Genomic DNA, 18,806 nt, shown 5'->3' with positions numbered 1-18,806 from the left:
TTGTATGTTTTCAGGTCCAGCCATGTCTCATGAAGATGTTTCCAAACAGAGAGTGACTGGAGGAGTGTCATGGTAAAGCTTAGACAGCTCATGTGTCAGGAATTACTGGCAGAGAAGCGTTGACTATCCAAGTCATAACAGTGCTTCCACCCTGTGATTATGGAGGGTGTGGTGTGATGCAGCAGAGCTGTGCTTCAGCCATAGGTACTTGGAAATGTGAAGCTAAGAACAGGGAAAGAAAGAATGTTGTGCAAACCTTTTCATTGCTTCAATTCTGACATTAAAAATTGAGGTAATTGGCAGGATTGTATTAGGAAAAATAATAATAACAATAACAAGAAAAATAATAAAGTATGGTGATGCTGTTTCATCAAAATGCAGTATACAAAAAACCCCAAAGTACAATCTTGAAGAATTTCTGTTTGCATTGGGTGTTCTTTACAGAGCAGAGATAAAATGGGAATGGACAGTTGTGGCATTTTCTTGGTGCAAGGCCTCAGGACATAAAGGGGCCTCTTCTGGATGAGTAAAACACTTGTAAGTTTTGGGACATTCCTGAAACCTGCAAGGGGTGGGGAGAATGTGTTACAGTCCATTGGGCAGATTTTTTCTCCATCCTCCTTAGATATACTTCCAAAGAGACAAAGCTCAGAATTCAGATTCTTGTTGAACCCAGACCAAGAGACACACACTGAGGATATACAGACCATGTTTCCTTCCACCAGGTTTTACAGCAGTAGTTTAAAATCAAATAGATAAGGCATTCCAGATGCTCCGTTTGTGTGTGGCAGCTGTCTTTGTGCGATGCCGAACGGTTGTTGATGCTGTAGTAGAGCTCTGTGTTATTTGTCATATTTGGAATATAACTTAAAACCATACCTCATTTGGAGAGTTGAACACCTGTGTATCAATGCTACTTCAACTAATTTTTCTTCTTTCTTCTCAGTTCCTGCAGAACCTTTGTTGTGCAAGTTTGCTGATGGAGGACAGAAGAAGAGGCAGAATCAGAATAAATACATACAGAATGGAAGAGCATGGCACAGAGAAGGCGAGGTGAGACTTGTAAGTCCTCCCTTCAAGCTTTAGTGTGGGTGTGCAATAATGAATACTGAGAAAAATGATAGGCATTGAGACTTCTTGGCTTGGGTCTTTGGCATATTAAAAATGTGCAAGCAACTTTTACCTGACAGCTTGTGTCTCTATAAAAAAACCCAAAACTTAACTGTGTCTTTCTTCTGAGAAGAGGCCAAATGTGAAATGCTGAGTCCTATCTCATTAAAGCGAACAATAAAATCTCTTTCAACTTGGTCATAATATAAACTTCAGCTTTCTCATATTATTAAACTACCAGAAACATAACTGTGCTTACATGCAGTAAATAATCTTTTGATCTATGCAACACTAAAATGCACATCAGTTTTACAACATTAAAATGGTATACCAGTGCCATGCAGCATTATTATTTTTATTCAACAGTTGTTTTAATCTTTAATGTTCAAGATAATAATTTCATAGACTTACTGTGGCTAGCAAGCCTAGACACCTCATATATATTACATAGGAAAATTCAAATGTGTCTTCTGAAAAACTGCACTCCCATTTCAATCTTACAGGTCATATATTGTAGGTAACACCCTAACATAATCATGTGCATACCCTGAATCTCAACACACATGTACTTTTAGCCAGGTGTTTAATTGATTGCATTTTGTTCCTCATAACATGAACATGGAAACTTGTATTCACAAACAATATTGCTGATTCTCTTCACTGTATAATTACTTCTGTCAATTAACCTTTCCCTAAGTTTTGGTAGCAAATTATTTCAATACAAATTTTCAGTTAAAAATGAGACAAGTAAAGAAAGAATAAGAGAAATAATTACAATTTAAATTAATTTTGTCAACTCTTTCTTTTCTACTTTTTTTTTTAAAGGCTGGAATGACACTCACATATGATCCAACCACAGCTGCTTTACAAAATGGGTATGTTGAGTAATGGCGCACTAAGAAAAAAAAAAGTTTGCACTATGAAAGATGCACAGAACTAGCATTTAATAAATATTTCTGCATTTTCTAGATTTTATCCGTCACCCTACAGTATTACAGCAAACAGAATGATCACTCAGACATCTATTACACCATATATTGCTTCTCCAGTTTCTACATACCAGGTTTGTATTTAGAGCTTGGTAGCTGAAATGGTTCATTGGAGCTTATGTTTATTTATCAATTGTTACATCTGGTTTTATGAGGTCTCCACTAATGCTACATTTTAATGAAGTGGCCTCCTTGTGCTGTACAGCATCAAAGTGACAGCCTGAAAACCTGAGTGTGTGTTTCAGGAAGCACAGTGATTTAATGAGACCCTGGTGTCTTGCAAAACCAAGTCTCCAACTTGTGCTGATGGCTGAGGGATTTGTAGTCGCTTCTGCATTTCATGGAGCTTTTTTTGTTTTCTCTCAGTCAAATTCTTTTAATGTCACCAGTGTATATGAAGTAATTATTCTCTATTTAAAACTCTATTGGTTTAATTAAATTCATTTTTAAAGATGTTTTTCCTTGCATTTTGAGCTTTTCTCTGTGTTTTTGTCATAAAGCCCAATAATATCTTATGTAGTTGGACTAAGAAGGGTACAGAAACATTCTTGACATTAGAGAAGGAAATTTGAAAAAAAGAGCTCAGACTTCAAATTACTTTAGTATTCAAGTTCAGTGTTTTTTTATTAGGAGTAAAACATTTAATAGCCTAAGATGGTATTTCTAAACCAAAGCCTACTTTATGTTGAATAATAAATTAAAACATAAATTATGGGCATTTTTGGTCCATAGTTTTCTGAAGAGGGATTTTGATAGGTGCCATCTTGAGCCCTCACAAGGGATATTGCTATACAATTCAACACATGGGGAAATTATATGGAACAGGTTTAGCACTTTAATGTAGATCTCTTAGGAATCCTCAATTTTAGGGCATCACACATTTCAGTTTACAATCAACTTACTTTAAATACAACTATGGCAGTCTCAGATGTGTGCTCTGTACTTGAGACATGCCAATTATGGCAGTGTATGCTAAATGATGAGATTTTTGGGCATTTTACTGTTTAACACATAGATGGAGTAAACAGCAGTGATTCAGGTCATAAATAACCCAAACTAATTAAATTTAGAAAATTCTTACCTCTGTGTGTCAGGGGAAGAAGAGTCTGTTTGCTTTGTAGTGAGAGAGACATGCTGAGCTTTCTGATGAGCTCTGTGTGTGAATGAGTATGGAGGGGTGTGTAAAGGGGAGGTAGAAGGGTGATAGAGGCATGTGAGCCATTCATCAACTGTCTCTTGCAGAAATTTCCATGTAGCCTTCAATTCCAAGTGAGGAGGGTGAGGAAGAATTGTCTAATATTAGTCTGGAGATCTAACGCCGTCTTGCATGAGCAAAGTATTGTGTAGGAGTTAAAACAGTGTTCTCTGATGTGAAGGGCAGCTGGCTTATTTTTATATTAATTTCTGAGGTAACTTATGCAACACAATGTTTGCTCTCGGCAGACAGTGCTAGACTGTATTTTTCAGTATACTGACTCATTCTGCTTGGTACTGCAGTACCTCAGAAATTACAGTAAGTTCTTACCCAGGAAAATATTTCAGTAAAATTAACTGCTATTCTTTATTAAAATATAAATTATTTATCAATATATGGCTCTCTAATATTCAGAATCCAAGTAAAAATTGGAAGTTGGCATGGAAACATACTACTTAGCAATATAGTATTATTTTTTAGGCTTATTGAGATAGGCAGACCACAATCCATTATGTTTCCAGAAATGTAGTTACCAGTATTTCAATATACATGGCATGGAGCTTAAATTATTGTGGATGGAGTTATTAATATCATTATGCTTGAAGTGACACAGTAATTGGAATTGAAAATTAAATTTAAGTATTCTGTATTGGGGAGGAAGAAGGTGCTTGGCCAGAAGAGTTTCACAATTTGAGCATTAGTCACATCTTCATTACTGATCCCTTCTCACTGAAACCTGCAGCTTTCTGTCTTTTACACAACAGGATGTATCACACAAGCAAAGTTTTTTTGTTTTTGTTTTGTTTTGTTTTTCCTTTGAAGCATGGTATAACCTGCTCCTAGATTTATTATTCAGGTAAACAAATTTAATAAAGTTTTTACTAGTGTTTTTTTCTACAACCTCTGTATACCCAAATGGCTGCACTGAGCCAGTTACTATCATAGAGTGAGATTAGCCAAAGTTTTAGTCAGGCTGTACTGGTATTTTTGCCATTAAGATTTTGCCTGAGGAAAGGGAGTGTTCCAGTATTCTCCATTCCATTTTTGAACTGCTGTTTGCTGTTTTCCTGACTGAAAAAGAAAAAAAAGACTACTCTGGTTTGAAACTAAGTACCAAAAAGAGGTAAAAAATATTTCTATCTTCTAGAAAATATCCCACCTGGATTTTTTCCAAGGCTGTGTGTTTATCTGTCCTGCACAGGACTCTGGGAATGATGGTAGAGGCATTTAAAAAGCTTTAAATGTCCAGCAGCAGTGGTGAGACTGCTCTGTGTGGTGCAGGTCAGATTCCTGCCCCTCCTGACACACCTACAGCGGGTGGGGAGGAAACATTCTTGTCCTTACCTTTAGTATTTCTTGCAGCACACTTTTTCAAAGAGCTGTTGCAACCAGCTCTTTTTAACCAGGATAGCAATATAACCTGTTACTTTCCTTATTTATATTTCACTTTGTCATGCAAAGTTAGGCATTCTACTGCAATTGAAGTATTTGGGCAGTCACTGATTTTGGAGAGAAAATGTGCTTATTGCAAGAGCATGGACTCTCATCAGAACCTCCTCCTCTTCCTGTGCTTTGGGAATAACACACCACAGTGTCTCAGAAAACACTGCACCTAAATCTTGTCCTTTTTCCTGGAACAAGATTACCACACAATTCCTGATTTTTTTTCCAGTTTTGAAAATACAATAATTTATTTTAATCAGATCACACTGGAAGGCAAATGGTGCTATACTTTCTGAGATCCCAATTATTTTTCCACAGAGGAATTTCTGAGATGGAGGGAGCTTCCTTTTTCAGTGTAGCAGAAATCTGCCATTCATCCATTTGACCCCTTTCACTGTACTGGATATTTTCTGAAACCTGCATTAAAAACATTGTCTTCTGTTCTGAAAGGTGCATGTGGTATATGGTCTCCAAATCTTGTCTCTGATTTACAGGTTACAATGAATGCATTTTTCATAGAAATCAATGTTGTTCCACAGAGGGACTAATTGGGTTAAAAAGTCAATAAATGAGGGAGGAGGCATGTTAATATGATTTAAGTTATTACTGTATCTAAGTTGGAGTAATGTGTAAAATGAAAAATAAAATGCCAATTTCATTTTAGGTTCAGAGTCCTTCTTGGATGCAGCCTCAACCATATATAATGCAGCACCCAGTAAGTATTTATGCTTCTCCATTGTTGTGTTTATCTATTATATAAACACTTTACATACTTTAAACCACAGGAAGTATGTCAGTTCCTGCCCAACTACTTCCATGGATCAAAATGAAAATCGAAACAAAGACAGTAACCTGAACTGGGGCTTCATTTTATTTGGACAAAAAAGAAAGCTACCATCAGAGTATTGATGTGATGAGGACCATTAGAGAAAACTTCCAAAAGGAAATTTAGTGGTGGTTTTGTTTTATTTTGTTTTACTTTAAATGGAATGCACTTTGCAAATGCTAAATGCTTTACATAGTGTCTACCTTTCAGGAGCTGAAATTGGAGACCTGTTGTTTTAGAAGAGGTCTGCAATAGTTTAGACCAGATAATTTGTGAAAGACAGATGGATGTAGTGATATGAATGACATTATGGGCACTCACTTGAGAAAACCTGCATAGCTTGTTCTGGCTTCACCACTCATGAGTAATGCTGGTCTCCCTACACTTTTGGCTGTGGCATCTGTACCAGACTGTCAGGCATTCTAATCTCTACTCTCCAGTGATATTTTGCTTCTTGTCCATGTCATTTGCCAATTAAGTACCATTACATCTGAGACTTATTGGGTTTCTTGAGATGAGCTTTACTAATAATAATAGGCACTTTAATACATGCACAGCCATAGTTAACAAACAAGTCTGTTTCCAGATGCAGAAAGGATATTGTCTTGACTTTAATTAACCTCTCCATGCAGATTATAGAATGTAAATCATCTTGGCAGAACATTTTCTTCTTGGGCATTCAGAGAAGGTGGTGTGAACCAGAACACCCTCTCACACACTTAATTGTTGTATTTGTGCTTTTGATGTTAAATACACATACACAGAGTAGGTTTTAACTTCCTTCTCTATTTTCATAAAACAACATCCTGCAAATAATGCTGTGAAAGGCAAGATATGTTATAATGGTGTGTTAGTTTCACAGGTACACCAGATGAAATTTCACAGTTGAAAATAAAGACCTAAATTCTAGACTGAAGTTTGGTTTTGGCCTGTGCAAAGACAGGTGCTGTCTTGCTCATTTGCTTTTCAGAGAAGCCTGCAGTCTACAGACAGGAAATTCTTTCAGTGTTTGATGTGCCTGTGACTCATTTCATCTACACTGATCACATGGTTGTTTTTCCAAGTATATTCTATGCTTTTTTTTTTCTTTTTTCTTTTCATTTTAAGGATTAGTTATTGATTCAAAATACTTGCTTTCAGTACACTGCAATTATTTCTATTTGTTTTGAGCCTCCATTAATTTTAATCAACACCTTCTGCAAGCATAAGTCATACATACAAAGTATTTGTAAATGTGTTTTTGTGGAACATGATTGGTAAAATGAAATTTCTTGATAATCTTCCATTTCAGTTAACTCTGAAAACCTGTGTGCTCTCCATATTTAGCAATCTAAAGTGTTTAGAAGTTTAGAGTATAATTTTTATGAACCTAAAAAATGGTACAGAAGCAATAGAAGTGTCATCAAGAGCAGCTGGTATTTAGACAAAGAATCAGTGTTGCTAAGTCACTCTTGTGAAATGTGTGTGCTAATGCAAGCAGCCACTAAGTAGGGCAGCTGTCTCATGTGTGAACATGGTGTGTGATGGGTAGCAACACAAATGTTCCTCCTCCAAAGCCGCCATTCCTAAAGATGAGATAAAAGTTTCTTCCCGAAGCATGAAATTCCAAAGCTTAAGCTAAGTGAATCTGTACCAGGTAACGTGCAAATTTTTGCTTTCAAGTCAGCATCTGGTAAAACTCATATTGTACAAAGCATTTTCAGCAGGTCTCTCAAGTGTATTGCGCATCAGTTGAATGTCCAGTGGGAAGTCAAAGCAGGTCTTTCACCTTGAGCATCTACAGATGCTCAAGTAAAATATTCAGAATGCCCCAGACTTGCTTTTCGAGTCAGTGCCTGGGATTAAGGAGAGTTCTTGTGGTGCATCCCCTAAGAAGAACAGTCCATACTTTGACTCTCAAATCAAAAATTAAATCTGAGTGCTACAACCATTTCTTTGTTTCTCTGTTTTAACAGGGTGCTGTTCTGACTCCCTCCATGGACCACACCATGTCACTACAGCCTGCATCAATGATAAGCCCTCTGACACAGCAGATGAGTCATCTTTCATTAGGCAGTACTGGAACAGTATGTAGCAATTTGATACAAAATAGAACTTACCCAAGTAGAAAATACTGCATGTAGATCACAGTGTCCCTGTGCAGCTTGCATGTGGGAAAAAGTAATCCTGTAAGTCATCTTATGTCCAGGAAATTACTAGGAACTGTTTCCATTTTAAAATTATATTCAACACCTTTTATTCAGTCTACTAACTGATCAAAAATTGGAAATGAGTAAATAAAAATAGACCAAAACAAGTGAAAGCCATTCAGGAGGTAACTTTAGAGTTGCCTCCAAAAGATTAAAAATAGTTTTACTCTTTATATTCCTTTCTGCAACTCTAATCTCTTGAAGTGTGGAACAGAAGTTAAATAAGAAGAGATTCAGACTTCTAAACTGCAAGACTCTTCTTTTCAGACCAAGTGGAGTTAAAAAAAGAAAATATGATGACTGGGGTTAACAGAGAAGGAAAAGTCCTTTACATAATCTTTGAAGTAGAAATTTAAATTTTCTCAAAATAGATAAATGACTTTTCTGGAAAGCCTATTGATTTCAGACACAAAAGTATTTATTTTATGTATATTGCTTTAGGGAAACAGTCAATATCTACTAAGCAATACCATGACAGGTATTTTGAATACTTTTATGTTGGGCTTTCACTCAATGTAATGGTCTCTGTCTTTCTAGTACATGCCAGCCACAACAGCTATGCAAGGAGCCTACATCCCCCAGTACACACATGTCCAGACAGCAGCGGTTCCTGTTGAGGTCAGTATATTTTATAAAAGACCGGAGATAAGAAATATTAATACAATTTGTTTTCCTATGAAAATTAGAGCTCAAAGGCAAGTATTGTAACTGTGAATGTACTGTGAATGCCACATGTATTAAAACTATAAAATGTCATTATTCTCAACTAATATAATTAGTATTACAAGAAAGAATTACCTGTACTTACGGCACCACATACTCAGAGCAATCTGCTCTCTGAGCATAGCTCAGGCAAACCCTGTGTTTTGTCAAACATAACTCCAGTAGTAGCAAGGCAGGGAATGCATTGTAGTTTTGATCTTTCACTTAGTTTACTTGCGTGCAAAATTACCTGCCAGTAGACCTTGATTGTAGCTTTTTGCAAAGAATCTTAATTTGACCCTGGCATCTCAGGGTACTGTGCATGTTTGTCTAATTAATCTCTCAATCGAACAGGAATTTATTACTTTTTTGGAGAGCATAACATAAGTAAGCTAAATAATTTATCTACTACTTTGACTTGCCTTACAGCCTTTCATAGGTCAGTACTACTTTAACAGAGGAGCTAGACAAGGCATGCTGCAGCTCATGCATTCAGAATGAGTGCCAGACAGTCTCTTTCAGAGCCTGTAAGAAAAAAAAACATTTCATTTCAAAGTCTGTTTATCCAGAAACTCCAGAATTTGTTTGATTCGTTTTGGTGCATCTGCCCATGTGGATCAGAGAAGTTCTTTTGATAATTACCTGATTGCTCTGTCTGCCAGAGCACTCTCAGCTGAATTAATTGCCTGGTTTCTGGGGAGAGTGGTGCAAAGTCCCATTTACAATTCTTTGTGTTGCCTAGTGCCAACCTCATCACAGTACACATAGTGTTTGTGTGGTCAGTAGATCTCATTCTTCTCCCTCCCCTTCAAAAGAAGAGGGACAGAATGCTCTTTTACATCTACAGATAGAAAATATCTAGTTATTTGCTCTATTTATATCTATAAAGTCAAAAGTTTGAGGTTTTTTTTTTTTTTTTTTTTTGCTTTATCATCAAAGCATCTGAGGAATTACAAGATCATTTAATTTCTCTGTTTGCTGAAATATTAATCAAGGTAAACTTAACACCTCAGATTTGGAACACCTCACTTGAGAAATGTGATGAAGATTTTAGATTTGAAGATTGTTAATTGCATGAGTCAGGTGGAAATACACATTGCAGGTAATGCTGTTTGATTCTGTCTCTCATGGCTTGCCTTCCTTTTTATTTGCAGGAAGCCAGTGGTCAGCAACAGGTTACAGTAGAGACATCCAGTGACCATTCTCCATATACGTATCAGCAAAATAAATAACTGTGAGGTAGGGGCTCATCCTGTCTCATGAAAGATGTGAATTCAAAGATGCTTTATTTTATAATTTACAGTACTCTGTATTGAACTTTTTTAATGTCATATAAGTAATACTGATGATACTATCTGGGGACAGTGAAGCTGATTTGAACTTAGCCAGTGTCAAAAGCCAGGGAAGGAAACATGGAATCCAGAAATGAACTCATGAATTGAGTAATATTGTTTTAATAATTTCTCTATACCATGACTGGATTATGTTGGATTTTAATTTGTTCATTTTAGCAGCATGCTGTATACAGAACAGCAATGAATTAACGCAAAAATACAAGAATCAAAAGGCTAAAGGGAATTGTACTGATAGACATATCATGCCTAGTTTTGTGGTACATGTAAGATTAGAAGCAGCTTGGTGGCTGACTTACAGACCACAGGCAGGGAGGCAGTCTGGTAGAAATCCTTGCTGACCTGAAGACTTCCCTGCTCATCCTTTTTTCTAGAAAAAAAAGGAGTTTGGTCCAGAGTTTTGTCAATTTGTTTTTAATCCGTGTCCTCATTTGGCTCTAATTCCAGAGTTTTACTTTCCTCCTTCAGGTTTCCTCTGGTTCTGCTTGCATGGCCTTTTTTACTAGCAAATCATTAGCTTTACCTGAACTTACTTAATACAAAATTATTTTGCTTTCTGTACATTTCCATCCTAAAAATGCTACTTACACTATCTGTTCTCTTTGTCATGATCCATGTTTTAAAGTTCTGGAATTTAGTTGTTTTGTTGTTTGTTTTTTGTTTTTTGTTTTGAATGCTTTGTAAGCCAGACAACTTGGCTACGTAATTTTTTATGTCACATTTTCTAAGACCTCACACTGAAAAATTCCATTCATCTGCAATAATGTGCTGGAGGCCATGTTAGAAGGGTTTTCTACAGCCCTTGTGGCATTTATTTGATACTGAAAAATCAAAATCAGTTATGTGCTACCATTGTGTGATATCTCTCTAAAATGTATTGATCCAACAAAACACACATTTTGGCATTAGCTTTGATCCTGCAGGTCAGCTGTGCTGTTTGACAACAGTGCTCTCATCCCCATTATTGGCATAACAGCTTCTTATATGGAAAGATAGAAACAAACCAATGGGAAACTTGGCAAATTCAACAGACGGCAGAGCCTGCATAGCACAGCATATGACCTGTGTTATTCCTGTAGTCGGGCCAAATGCTGGCATCTAGAGGAAGCCCACATCCTTGATTTGCTTCCAGGGCAGGCAGAAAGCAAAGCCACAGGCTCTTCTCGTTATCCATCTCGTCGTGTTAAAATCATGACTCCTGCACGTTCCCCATGCCAAGGCTGTTGCCTGGTGTTAACCGCTTTTCAAGGAATTATTTGTTTTGCCTTAAGTCTTCCCCGTGGGCATGTAAAACCTCCTTACCAACAGAGATCTGTGGTAGCCAGTGAAGCGAAGTGTAATCCTGCATGTCACATCCCCATCCTGCCTCTCTCTCCCAGCCTGTCAGTATCTCTCCCCACAGACTGAGGCCAGGCAGGAGGAACAGCCTTAAGTCTCCTGAAAGGATGAGTTGTTGTTGCCATCTGAGACACGTTTTGTATTGATGACTCTGTGTAGAATTCCAAGCTCTGTGAGCAATTCTGTGTGTTTGCTGTAAGCCAGTTCTCCACTTATTTTATTCTTCGGAGAGGCACTGTTACCTGTATTTATATGCAGCGGGAGCAAATGAAATCTGTGTCGGCAGAGGCTGTAGCAGTGGGCACGTGGGGAAGGTTAATATTACCCAGCTGATTTCAGCCTCAGAGCATGGCATTTGGTATTTCTGTCCCTGGAACATGCTGGTACTTTTCTTGTTTCAGACAGGTGAAGGGGAGGGAATTGACAGTTATTTTGTGCCCTAAATACAGGGAACACTGCAGTCTCTTTATTGTTGTGGCTTTGTCCCTGTTGTCAAGCCGAAACTTCTTTCTAAATGCACATGCAGCACTTTTGGGAATGTCTTATTTAAAGTCAGTACACATATTCCCGTAATTTGAGGGGTAAATTACAACTAGCACATTTGCATGAGTGGATGCAGTCAATCAGAAATACAGTGTTTTTCCTCTGGCAGCTACATTTAATAACTGTATAGCTTCTTTTAAAAAGTTGCTCCTCTGTGAAAAATAGTCAAAGGGACTTGGGAAAAAAAAAAAAAAAACAACAAAAAAACCTGTTTTATATGCACCTACAAATGTACAAGCCTTAAAATACCAAACTTTGCCTTGCTTTGATAAATTTTAAAATTGTCTAAACTTTTTTGTCATTAGCTGGGTACTTTTTTAAGCCCATGTGGCAATATAAGCCAGTACATTAAGAAGTCTGCCTTCAAATTTGATAAGCCCTGGCTTGCTGTTCAGGGAGGCACAGTAGTTCTGTCTGTCTTAGCTGTCATACATAGCCTCGTTGAGGCTGCACCAAAAGAAAGTTATTGTTCCTTTTCCAGAGCCTCAGAGATGGAGTAGCACATTCAACCACTTTTGGTCAATTAAAAGGAACAACAATAAGAACAAAACAACAAAGAAGGGAAGAGCTTTGAGTGCAGCCTCACAGCTCCCCCGTGGGAGCTCTGTGTGCTGAGCAGTCCTTAGGGAGAGAGGGGGAGATGCAGCACAGGCTCTGTCCTGGTGGAGAGCCTTGTCCTGGGAAGGGCCAACACCTGCAGTGCTGCCTGTGGTACTCCCCAGGTTTATTCTCAGATTCATTTAGTCTTCTCACAGCTGTCTAAAATAGGGAATTAGTTTTGTGGACAGCTACATTAGAAAAAAGTGTGTGATTGTAACTCTGCTCTAGCTCTGACCTTTCTGTGTTACAGATGTCCAATGTTGACCTGGCCTGGAGAAGGGTGCAAAGGCTGAAACAATCATGGATTTTACTGATCAATTGTGCTTTAGGAATTATTGACAGTTTTGCACAGGTTCTTGAAAATGTTATTTATAATGAAATCAACTAAAACTATTTTTGCTATAAGTTCTATAAGGTGCATAAGAAAAACCTTAAATTCATCTAGTAGCTGTTCCCATGAACAGGTTTATTTTAGTAAAAAAAAAAGTTTTTATCAAGTGTTATGACGCAAAAAAAAAAACCTTCAAATTTCTGGGTATGCACAGATGACCACGAAGACTTATTCACGTGCATGACAGAATTTGTGTTTTGGTTTATTTTTATTTTGTTTGTTTCTTTTTATCTTTTTTTTTTTTCTTTTTTGTATGAAATGGATTTTCTGAAGTTTAAAAAAAGTAAAACATCTAAGATGATGTTCTGTGCTTGCAGTGTGTGAGTGTTGCTTTAGTGCAGTGTTGCAGTTATAGTGTCTGGTCTCTTAGCTTTCTGTTTTTCTTTTAATGTAGTGTGAAGTGTCTTATCCTTTTCTATAAATTCCAATTTGCCTTAAATCTTTCAATGCTGTAGCTGTTTCAGTAAGTAGTCCAAACTAATGGTGTAGAATGCTTTGACCAAATGAGCTGGTCTATTATGCCTTGTAAAACAGCAGCATAGGGCTTTTAAAGGTAGTCAATAAAAATTGCTGAAAATTTGGCTTTTTTAATGTGTAGTAAGTGTTTTTAATGATTTTTTCACATAATATGTAAGGTAGTGAAATGCAAGAGGGGAAAAAATGTTTTGTGTGAAACACATTTTCTGACTGGGGAAATTTTAATAGTATAAATTGTTTGTAAGGCCATATGCCAATAGTTCCCTCTGGTAGTTTGAATGATTTAGGAACTCTGCTGTATGATGCAATGTAAAATCTTTTTTTGCCTTTTTTCAGAAACTAACTTGATGTTCTAGTTTTAGCATAGGTAGAGTAGGGAGTTTGGGGTGGAGATATCACCGAATGTTTTTGTCCTTCCTTTATACTAATGATAGTGCTTTAGGATGAGGATTGTGCTGAGAGGTAGCAAACAGAAAAGTTGCTATTACAGCAAAATGGCAAAAGCTAAAGGACTCGTTTTCAAACATATGCTGAGATTTAAGTAGAAACATAATTGATTGGGTACTAGCTCTCTATAGTAGGTAAATAAAAATAAAAAGACTTGGCACTTTTAAAAGGTAACTTTACCAAAGAACAAAGAGCCAGTAACCAATAATTCTGATTTGTCTCAGCATTGCGTCTTCTGTACTCTTTATTTTTGCCGGACCAGTTTGCGGTTAAGAGAATGTGCCTTTTTTGTACATTTGCATTTAGGTTTTATAATTTTAATTGATGTATGGACACAAAAGCATGAAGGAAGACTTGGATCCAAGCAGTGCCACACTTTACATCATCACTACAAGTGTTAAGTGTAAAGAAAACCAATTTTGAAACTATGAAATTCCTGATTCATAAATACACAGTTATTTGTACTTCACATATTAGATAATTCACTGCTACTAAAGCTTTTTATTACAATTGCATATGTTTTAAATTGAATGATAAATTAAGTTGTCTTCCAAAACTGTGTACTTCTCTGGTCAGCTGTATATGATCAGTTATCTACCTCAAAGTTTATTTCCTTTTGTATTGGGACAGGTTGCTGGCCCTCCCTGTTTCCACAGACCAAATCATCCTAGCTCGGGAGCTAGGGCTAAGCAGTTGTTTCTTTCAAGTATTTTTTAGTTTTTAAATTTTGTGTGAGTATTGGAGTATAGATGTCGGTGACATTTCATAGTTTCAAAAGTAAATTGCTGCTCTGAGAAGTGTAGATTCTAGTGAATTGCATAGTCATAAGAGATGTGTTTTTGTTTTTTCTTTTTTTAAAAAGTTGTGGTATTATTGGTTCTATGCTCCCTGGAATATTACTGCTTTGTAAAAGTCCAGACTTCCTGCAGCACCTTGCCTGTATTTGGTAACTTTCCAAACCTGGATCTCTCACTACTTGCTATTTTTGCATTAATTGAAAACTGCAGTATGATAGCTGTGTTAGAGGGAGGGAAGAGTTGCTGCCAGAAATGTCTGAACTAAGTGCCATACTCATTGTCTGGGTAAGATTTGGGAAATTTAACCTCTGTACATAAAGAAATAATCAGTTACTTAAACATCACATAGTAGACAGCCATTAAATTATAAAAAATTAATTTATGAAGAAAGACCTTTTGTACAGATTGAAAAAAAAAAAGATTTTCATAGAGATATCTATATGATCAAGAGAGTTAATTTTTTATTTTTGTTTTACTAGTGCCACAAACTTGCCAGTGGTAACTTATTTGTCCGGTTCAAGATAACTCTGTAGTTTTGTTTCCTAGGACTTGTTGTTAAACGCCAAAAGACATTTTTGAACTGTAAATTTGATTAGATTGTTAGCTTTTTCTGTTTTATTTCTTTGAAAACTTTTGAATAAAAAAGATCCAAAAAAACCAAAAATGCATTGTCTTTTTCCTTCAGACCTTCCTTTATTGGGGAAAACCCCAAATAGGTTATGGTAAAACTTCTGTGTTTATTTTATTTTGAAACGTTAGGAATTGCTTTCTGCTTGATAGCCTGGGATTTTTTCTCCTCTGTCTTTCGTCAAAACCAAATTTTAACTCTTTCACACCATGCTACAAAGTCACTAATTCTTTCAAACAAAACAGGAAAAGATAGGTGAAAAATATATTATGAGATGTCTGACTTGGATGCAAGAACTCCATTCTGCTGTGTGTCAGTCCACACAGAGAGTTGTGTGTAACCAGGCTTGCGTGCCGTGCCTGTAGATGCCATTTTCCTGAGGTAAGGTTGGAGGTGGAGAGTCACTTTGGTAGCTCATGGCACAGGATCACTGCCTTCGGATGCTTTTGTCTTCCCTCGTGTGCTGGCATCGGCTGCAATACCAGTTCTGGAGAGCCAAGGTGACACTTCAGTAGGATTCAAAGAGATCTCCAGTGTTGGTCATCCAGCTGCCATCTTTAAGCCCTGCATTTCTTTAAAGGTAATCTCTGATTTTATTATCCTTTTGGCAGGTTCAGTGGTGGTGTGTATCAGGTAGAGGACTGCTCTGACCAAAGTAAGGCTTGGGAAGGCAAGAGAGGAAGAGTCAAACTATTGTGTCTGCTCAGCCAAGTGCTTTACCAGCTGCATGGTCTTGTCATGGCTTTGGATTGATGTGTGTGGCAAGAGAGGGGCTTTGGCCCAGCCTTGGGCACCTCAGGGTGCCCCCAGTGATGCAGAGGGCTCCTGCTCCTTGCTGTGGGAGCTCGATGGACAAAGGGGAGGCTCGCTAACCCCAGGCTGTGCTGCTCTGCAGAGTCTTCTCCAGCCTTGGAGACAGTTCTTCCCATTGCTCGCCTGGCTTGAGGGATCCCAAGGGCTCTGCCAGCACCATGGCAGGCCAGGCAGCCTGCTGGGGATGACAGAGGGGGGACATGCTGCTCAAAGCCTGAGCTTTCAGTCATGCAGTACTCATGCAAGATATTGAGAATAAATGTGTTTCCAGTGGAGCTGGCAAAGCAACTCACCTGGGGAATGGGAAACTTGATTTACAGTTACTTATGCAAGGAAGACGTCCTCAACAATTATAGCACTAATTGACCCAGGGGAATGGCCTGAAATTGTGTCAGGGGAGGTTTAGGTTGGATATTAGAGAAAGGATCTTCACCAGAGCGTGGCTGGGCACTGGAACAGGCTCCCTAGGAAGTGGCCACAGCACCAAGCCTGACAGAGTTCAGGAAGCATTTGGACAATGCTCTCAGGCACATGGTGTCACTGTTGGGAATGGTATTGTGCAGGCCAGGGAGCTGGACTTGATGATCCATGTGGGTCCCTTCAAACTCAGCATATTCTGTGATTAATGGAGAGAAAAAACCATCACAATGTGCTACTAAACATTCAACTCCTGTAACTGAAAAAAATACTATTTAGCCATTTGGGGGGGTAATGTAAGTATTAGCCAAGTATGTTGCCTGTCCCAAATACAACACAAGAAAAGATGAATACAGAAAAGTTTAAAAGGGTTTTCTTATATCATTCATGTTCATCACCATACTGAATTAATCTCAGATTAATAAGCATTCTTTTTAAATTTGGTATGAATGCATTTCACAAAAGCTGTATGTAAATAGACTCAAAAAAAGGCTGGAAATGTTTTTTGCTCTCTCTCTCTATTTGCTTTTCTAATTATTCCTGTGATAAAATTAGCTTTCTCATATATTTGATAAGACTGAATGCTTTTTTCAGGTTAATATCTTTTGCCTGACCTAATAAGGCCGTGTGTATCATTCCTGTCAGGCAATAGGGGTAATACAATGTCTTTATGTAATATACTTTTATTGTATATAATAAAAATCATTACCAACTTGTTTGTTCAACATTGACTCCATCCTCTTGCATACAACTTGTTTGGAGCCCTACTTGGAAACCTGCTGTTAATAATTTTTTTTACCTGTTAACAAATATGGGTAAGTATCAGATTCATGTGGGATGATTGTGCACCAGTATAAATGTTTTGTGCAAGATCTTGCACCAACCCTATTGGTTTTTGGTTGTTAATGATTACAAAACAGCCTTTCTTTAGGCACTGAACATAATTTTTTATCTTTCTCCATTTCCTAAATCAGCTACTCTGGGCAGGTGCAAAACAAGTGCAAGCCATGCATTAACAAGCAGTATAACCAAGTACTGTTGAGCAACTGAGTCTTGCTAATGACTGCATATATTGGGCTGGAATAGAGTAAGTCAAAATAGTCTAAAGCACTTTCCTGGTACTGTTTGCTTTTCAGGGGAAAAAAGTTAGTAAGAGCTGTTTTTCTCTCCCCTTCTAGCTTTAATTTATGCCATGGTACCTCCACTGTACCAGACAAAGTCATGATGGACTAAAACTATGCCACCTAATCTTCCACAGAAACATCATATTAGAAATGCATTTTATGTGCCAGAATATTTGTATGGCTTTTTACTCCTACTCTTCCTGTGCACACTTCACTGCACTTGTTCCTTTTGCTGTAGTCAACCACTCCAAAATTTTTTGTGAACTTGCACATGTGTTGGAATAAGATAATCTGTCCTGTCCAGCAGTGCCTGCTTGTGAAAGCCAGTGTGTTGTTTGGTGGCATTTAACACGCGTTACCTTCCAGACGCTTGCCACACTGACGTACTTTTTCAACTGTGAAAGATCATCTGTATCCTTCCCCCACCAACAAATTCTGGCATTGATTAACCCAAACAAATCTGAGGCTTTTGGCTTTCTGACTCAGTCCATTAATACTCTCCAGAATAGGGGTTAGGATATACAAAACCTATTCTGTTTGGCAACTTCTTATTCAGTGACTAAGAAAAGCCAAGCTGATGTCAGAACAGCAAAGATTTACTGTGCAGTGATCAGAGGGTGGGTGTAAAAGCCTGCATGTGGAATGAGTCAGTCTTTCCTTTTCAGGACAGCTCTAACCACATCTACCATCTGAGAAATCTGTGCAGCCCACTTCTGTAGTAAAGAAGAAATTGTATCACAGGAAAATACTACTGGGGTGTTTTTCCATGTCCAAGAAGAAAGGCCACCTTCTCCACAGGCAAACCTTAACTGTTTAAGTTATCTTGCCTTTTTCAACACTATCTATCCCCTCATGCAGTATCTACATCGGTGGTGTTCTGAATTCTGTTGTGTTATGTTGGTCTCCCTTCAGCTGAATAAACTGACCTCTTTTGACAGCTTCACTGCAATACAAAGGGATTTTTGGAGAACTGAAGGAATGAAGGTATGTGGCACTCTAAAGACATCACGCATGCACACCACAGGTGTTCGGGTCAGCCTGCTCAGGCAGCTTTCTAAGTAGGGTCATTGTTTCAAAGCCCTGCATGCAAATATTAGCAAGGGGAATAATATTTGTAAAATAGTTTCTGCACATGGACTCTGCTGATTTTGAAGAAGTCATCTGCAGTAGAAGTTTTCCCAAGTATTTTAACCACCTGAAATTCACACACAGGGATGATGGTTTTAAGCAATGTCTGTGAAACACTTAAGGGTAATGGAATAAAGCAATGATTAAACAAGCCCAAGAGAAAATTTACTAGTAAATTTTGTCTTCGTAAATAGTTTTAGCTTTTTCCAAGTACAAATGGAAAATTACCTTTCCTTTGTGTGTTTCAGCCTTTTCCCACTGGGAAATACTTTCATATGGAGGAGAAAACACTGTTAA

At 37.7% G+C, this 18,806-nt stretch overlaps 1 protein-coding gene across 9 annotated transcripts in view; it reads left to right on the top strand.

Moving 5' to 3' along the window:
• The window catches only part of RBMS1 (RNA binding motif single stranded interacting protein 1), a 142,041-nt gene extending 126,978 nt beyond the window's left edge, over positions 1–15,063 (top strand). For 2 of the 9 annotated variants that reach the window (XM_021526280.4, XM_021526282.4), the window contains exons 7-14: positions 947–1,062; positions 1,936–1,985; positions 2,080–2,173; positions 5,402–5,452; positions 7,519–7,629; positions 8,290–8,370; positions 9,609–9,693; positions 12,538–15,063. In XM_021526280.4, coding sequence (XP_021381955.1) covers positions 947–1,062; positions 1,936–1,985; positions 2,080–2,173; positions 5,402–5,452; positions 7,519–7,629; positions 8,290–8,370; positions 9,609–9,686 — 581 coding nt within the window. In that variant the 3' untranslated portion in view covers positions 9,687–9,693; positions 12,538–15,063. Of the gene's footprint in view, positions 1–946; positions 1,063–1,935; positions 1,986–2,079; positions 2,174–5,401; positions 5,453–7,518; positions 7,630–8,289; positions 8,371–9,608; positions 9,694–12,168 lie in introns of all 9 variants that reach the window. The other 7 variants (XM_021526281.4, XM_085585057.1, XM_085585056.1 and 4 more) reach the window with 5 other exon arrangements.
• The last annotated feature ends 3,743 nt before the right edge of the window (positions 15,064–18,806 follow it).

Source organism: Lonchura striata, chromosome 7 (genome assembly GCF_050655825.1).
Source record: "Lonchura striata isolate lonStrDom1 chromosome 7, ASM5065582v1, whole genome shotgun sequence".
NCBI classification, from domain to species: domain Eukaryota; kingdom Metazoa; phylum Chordata; class Aves; order Passeriformes; family Estrildidae; genus Lonchura; species Lonchura striata.
The sequence above is the reverse complement of the archived record's forward strand: the minus strand, read 5'-3'. Positions and strand labels throughout refer to the sequence as shown.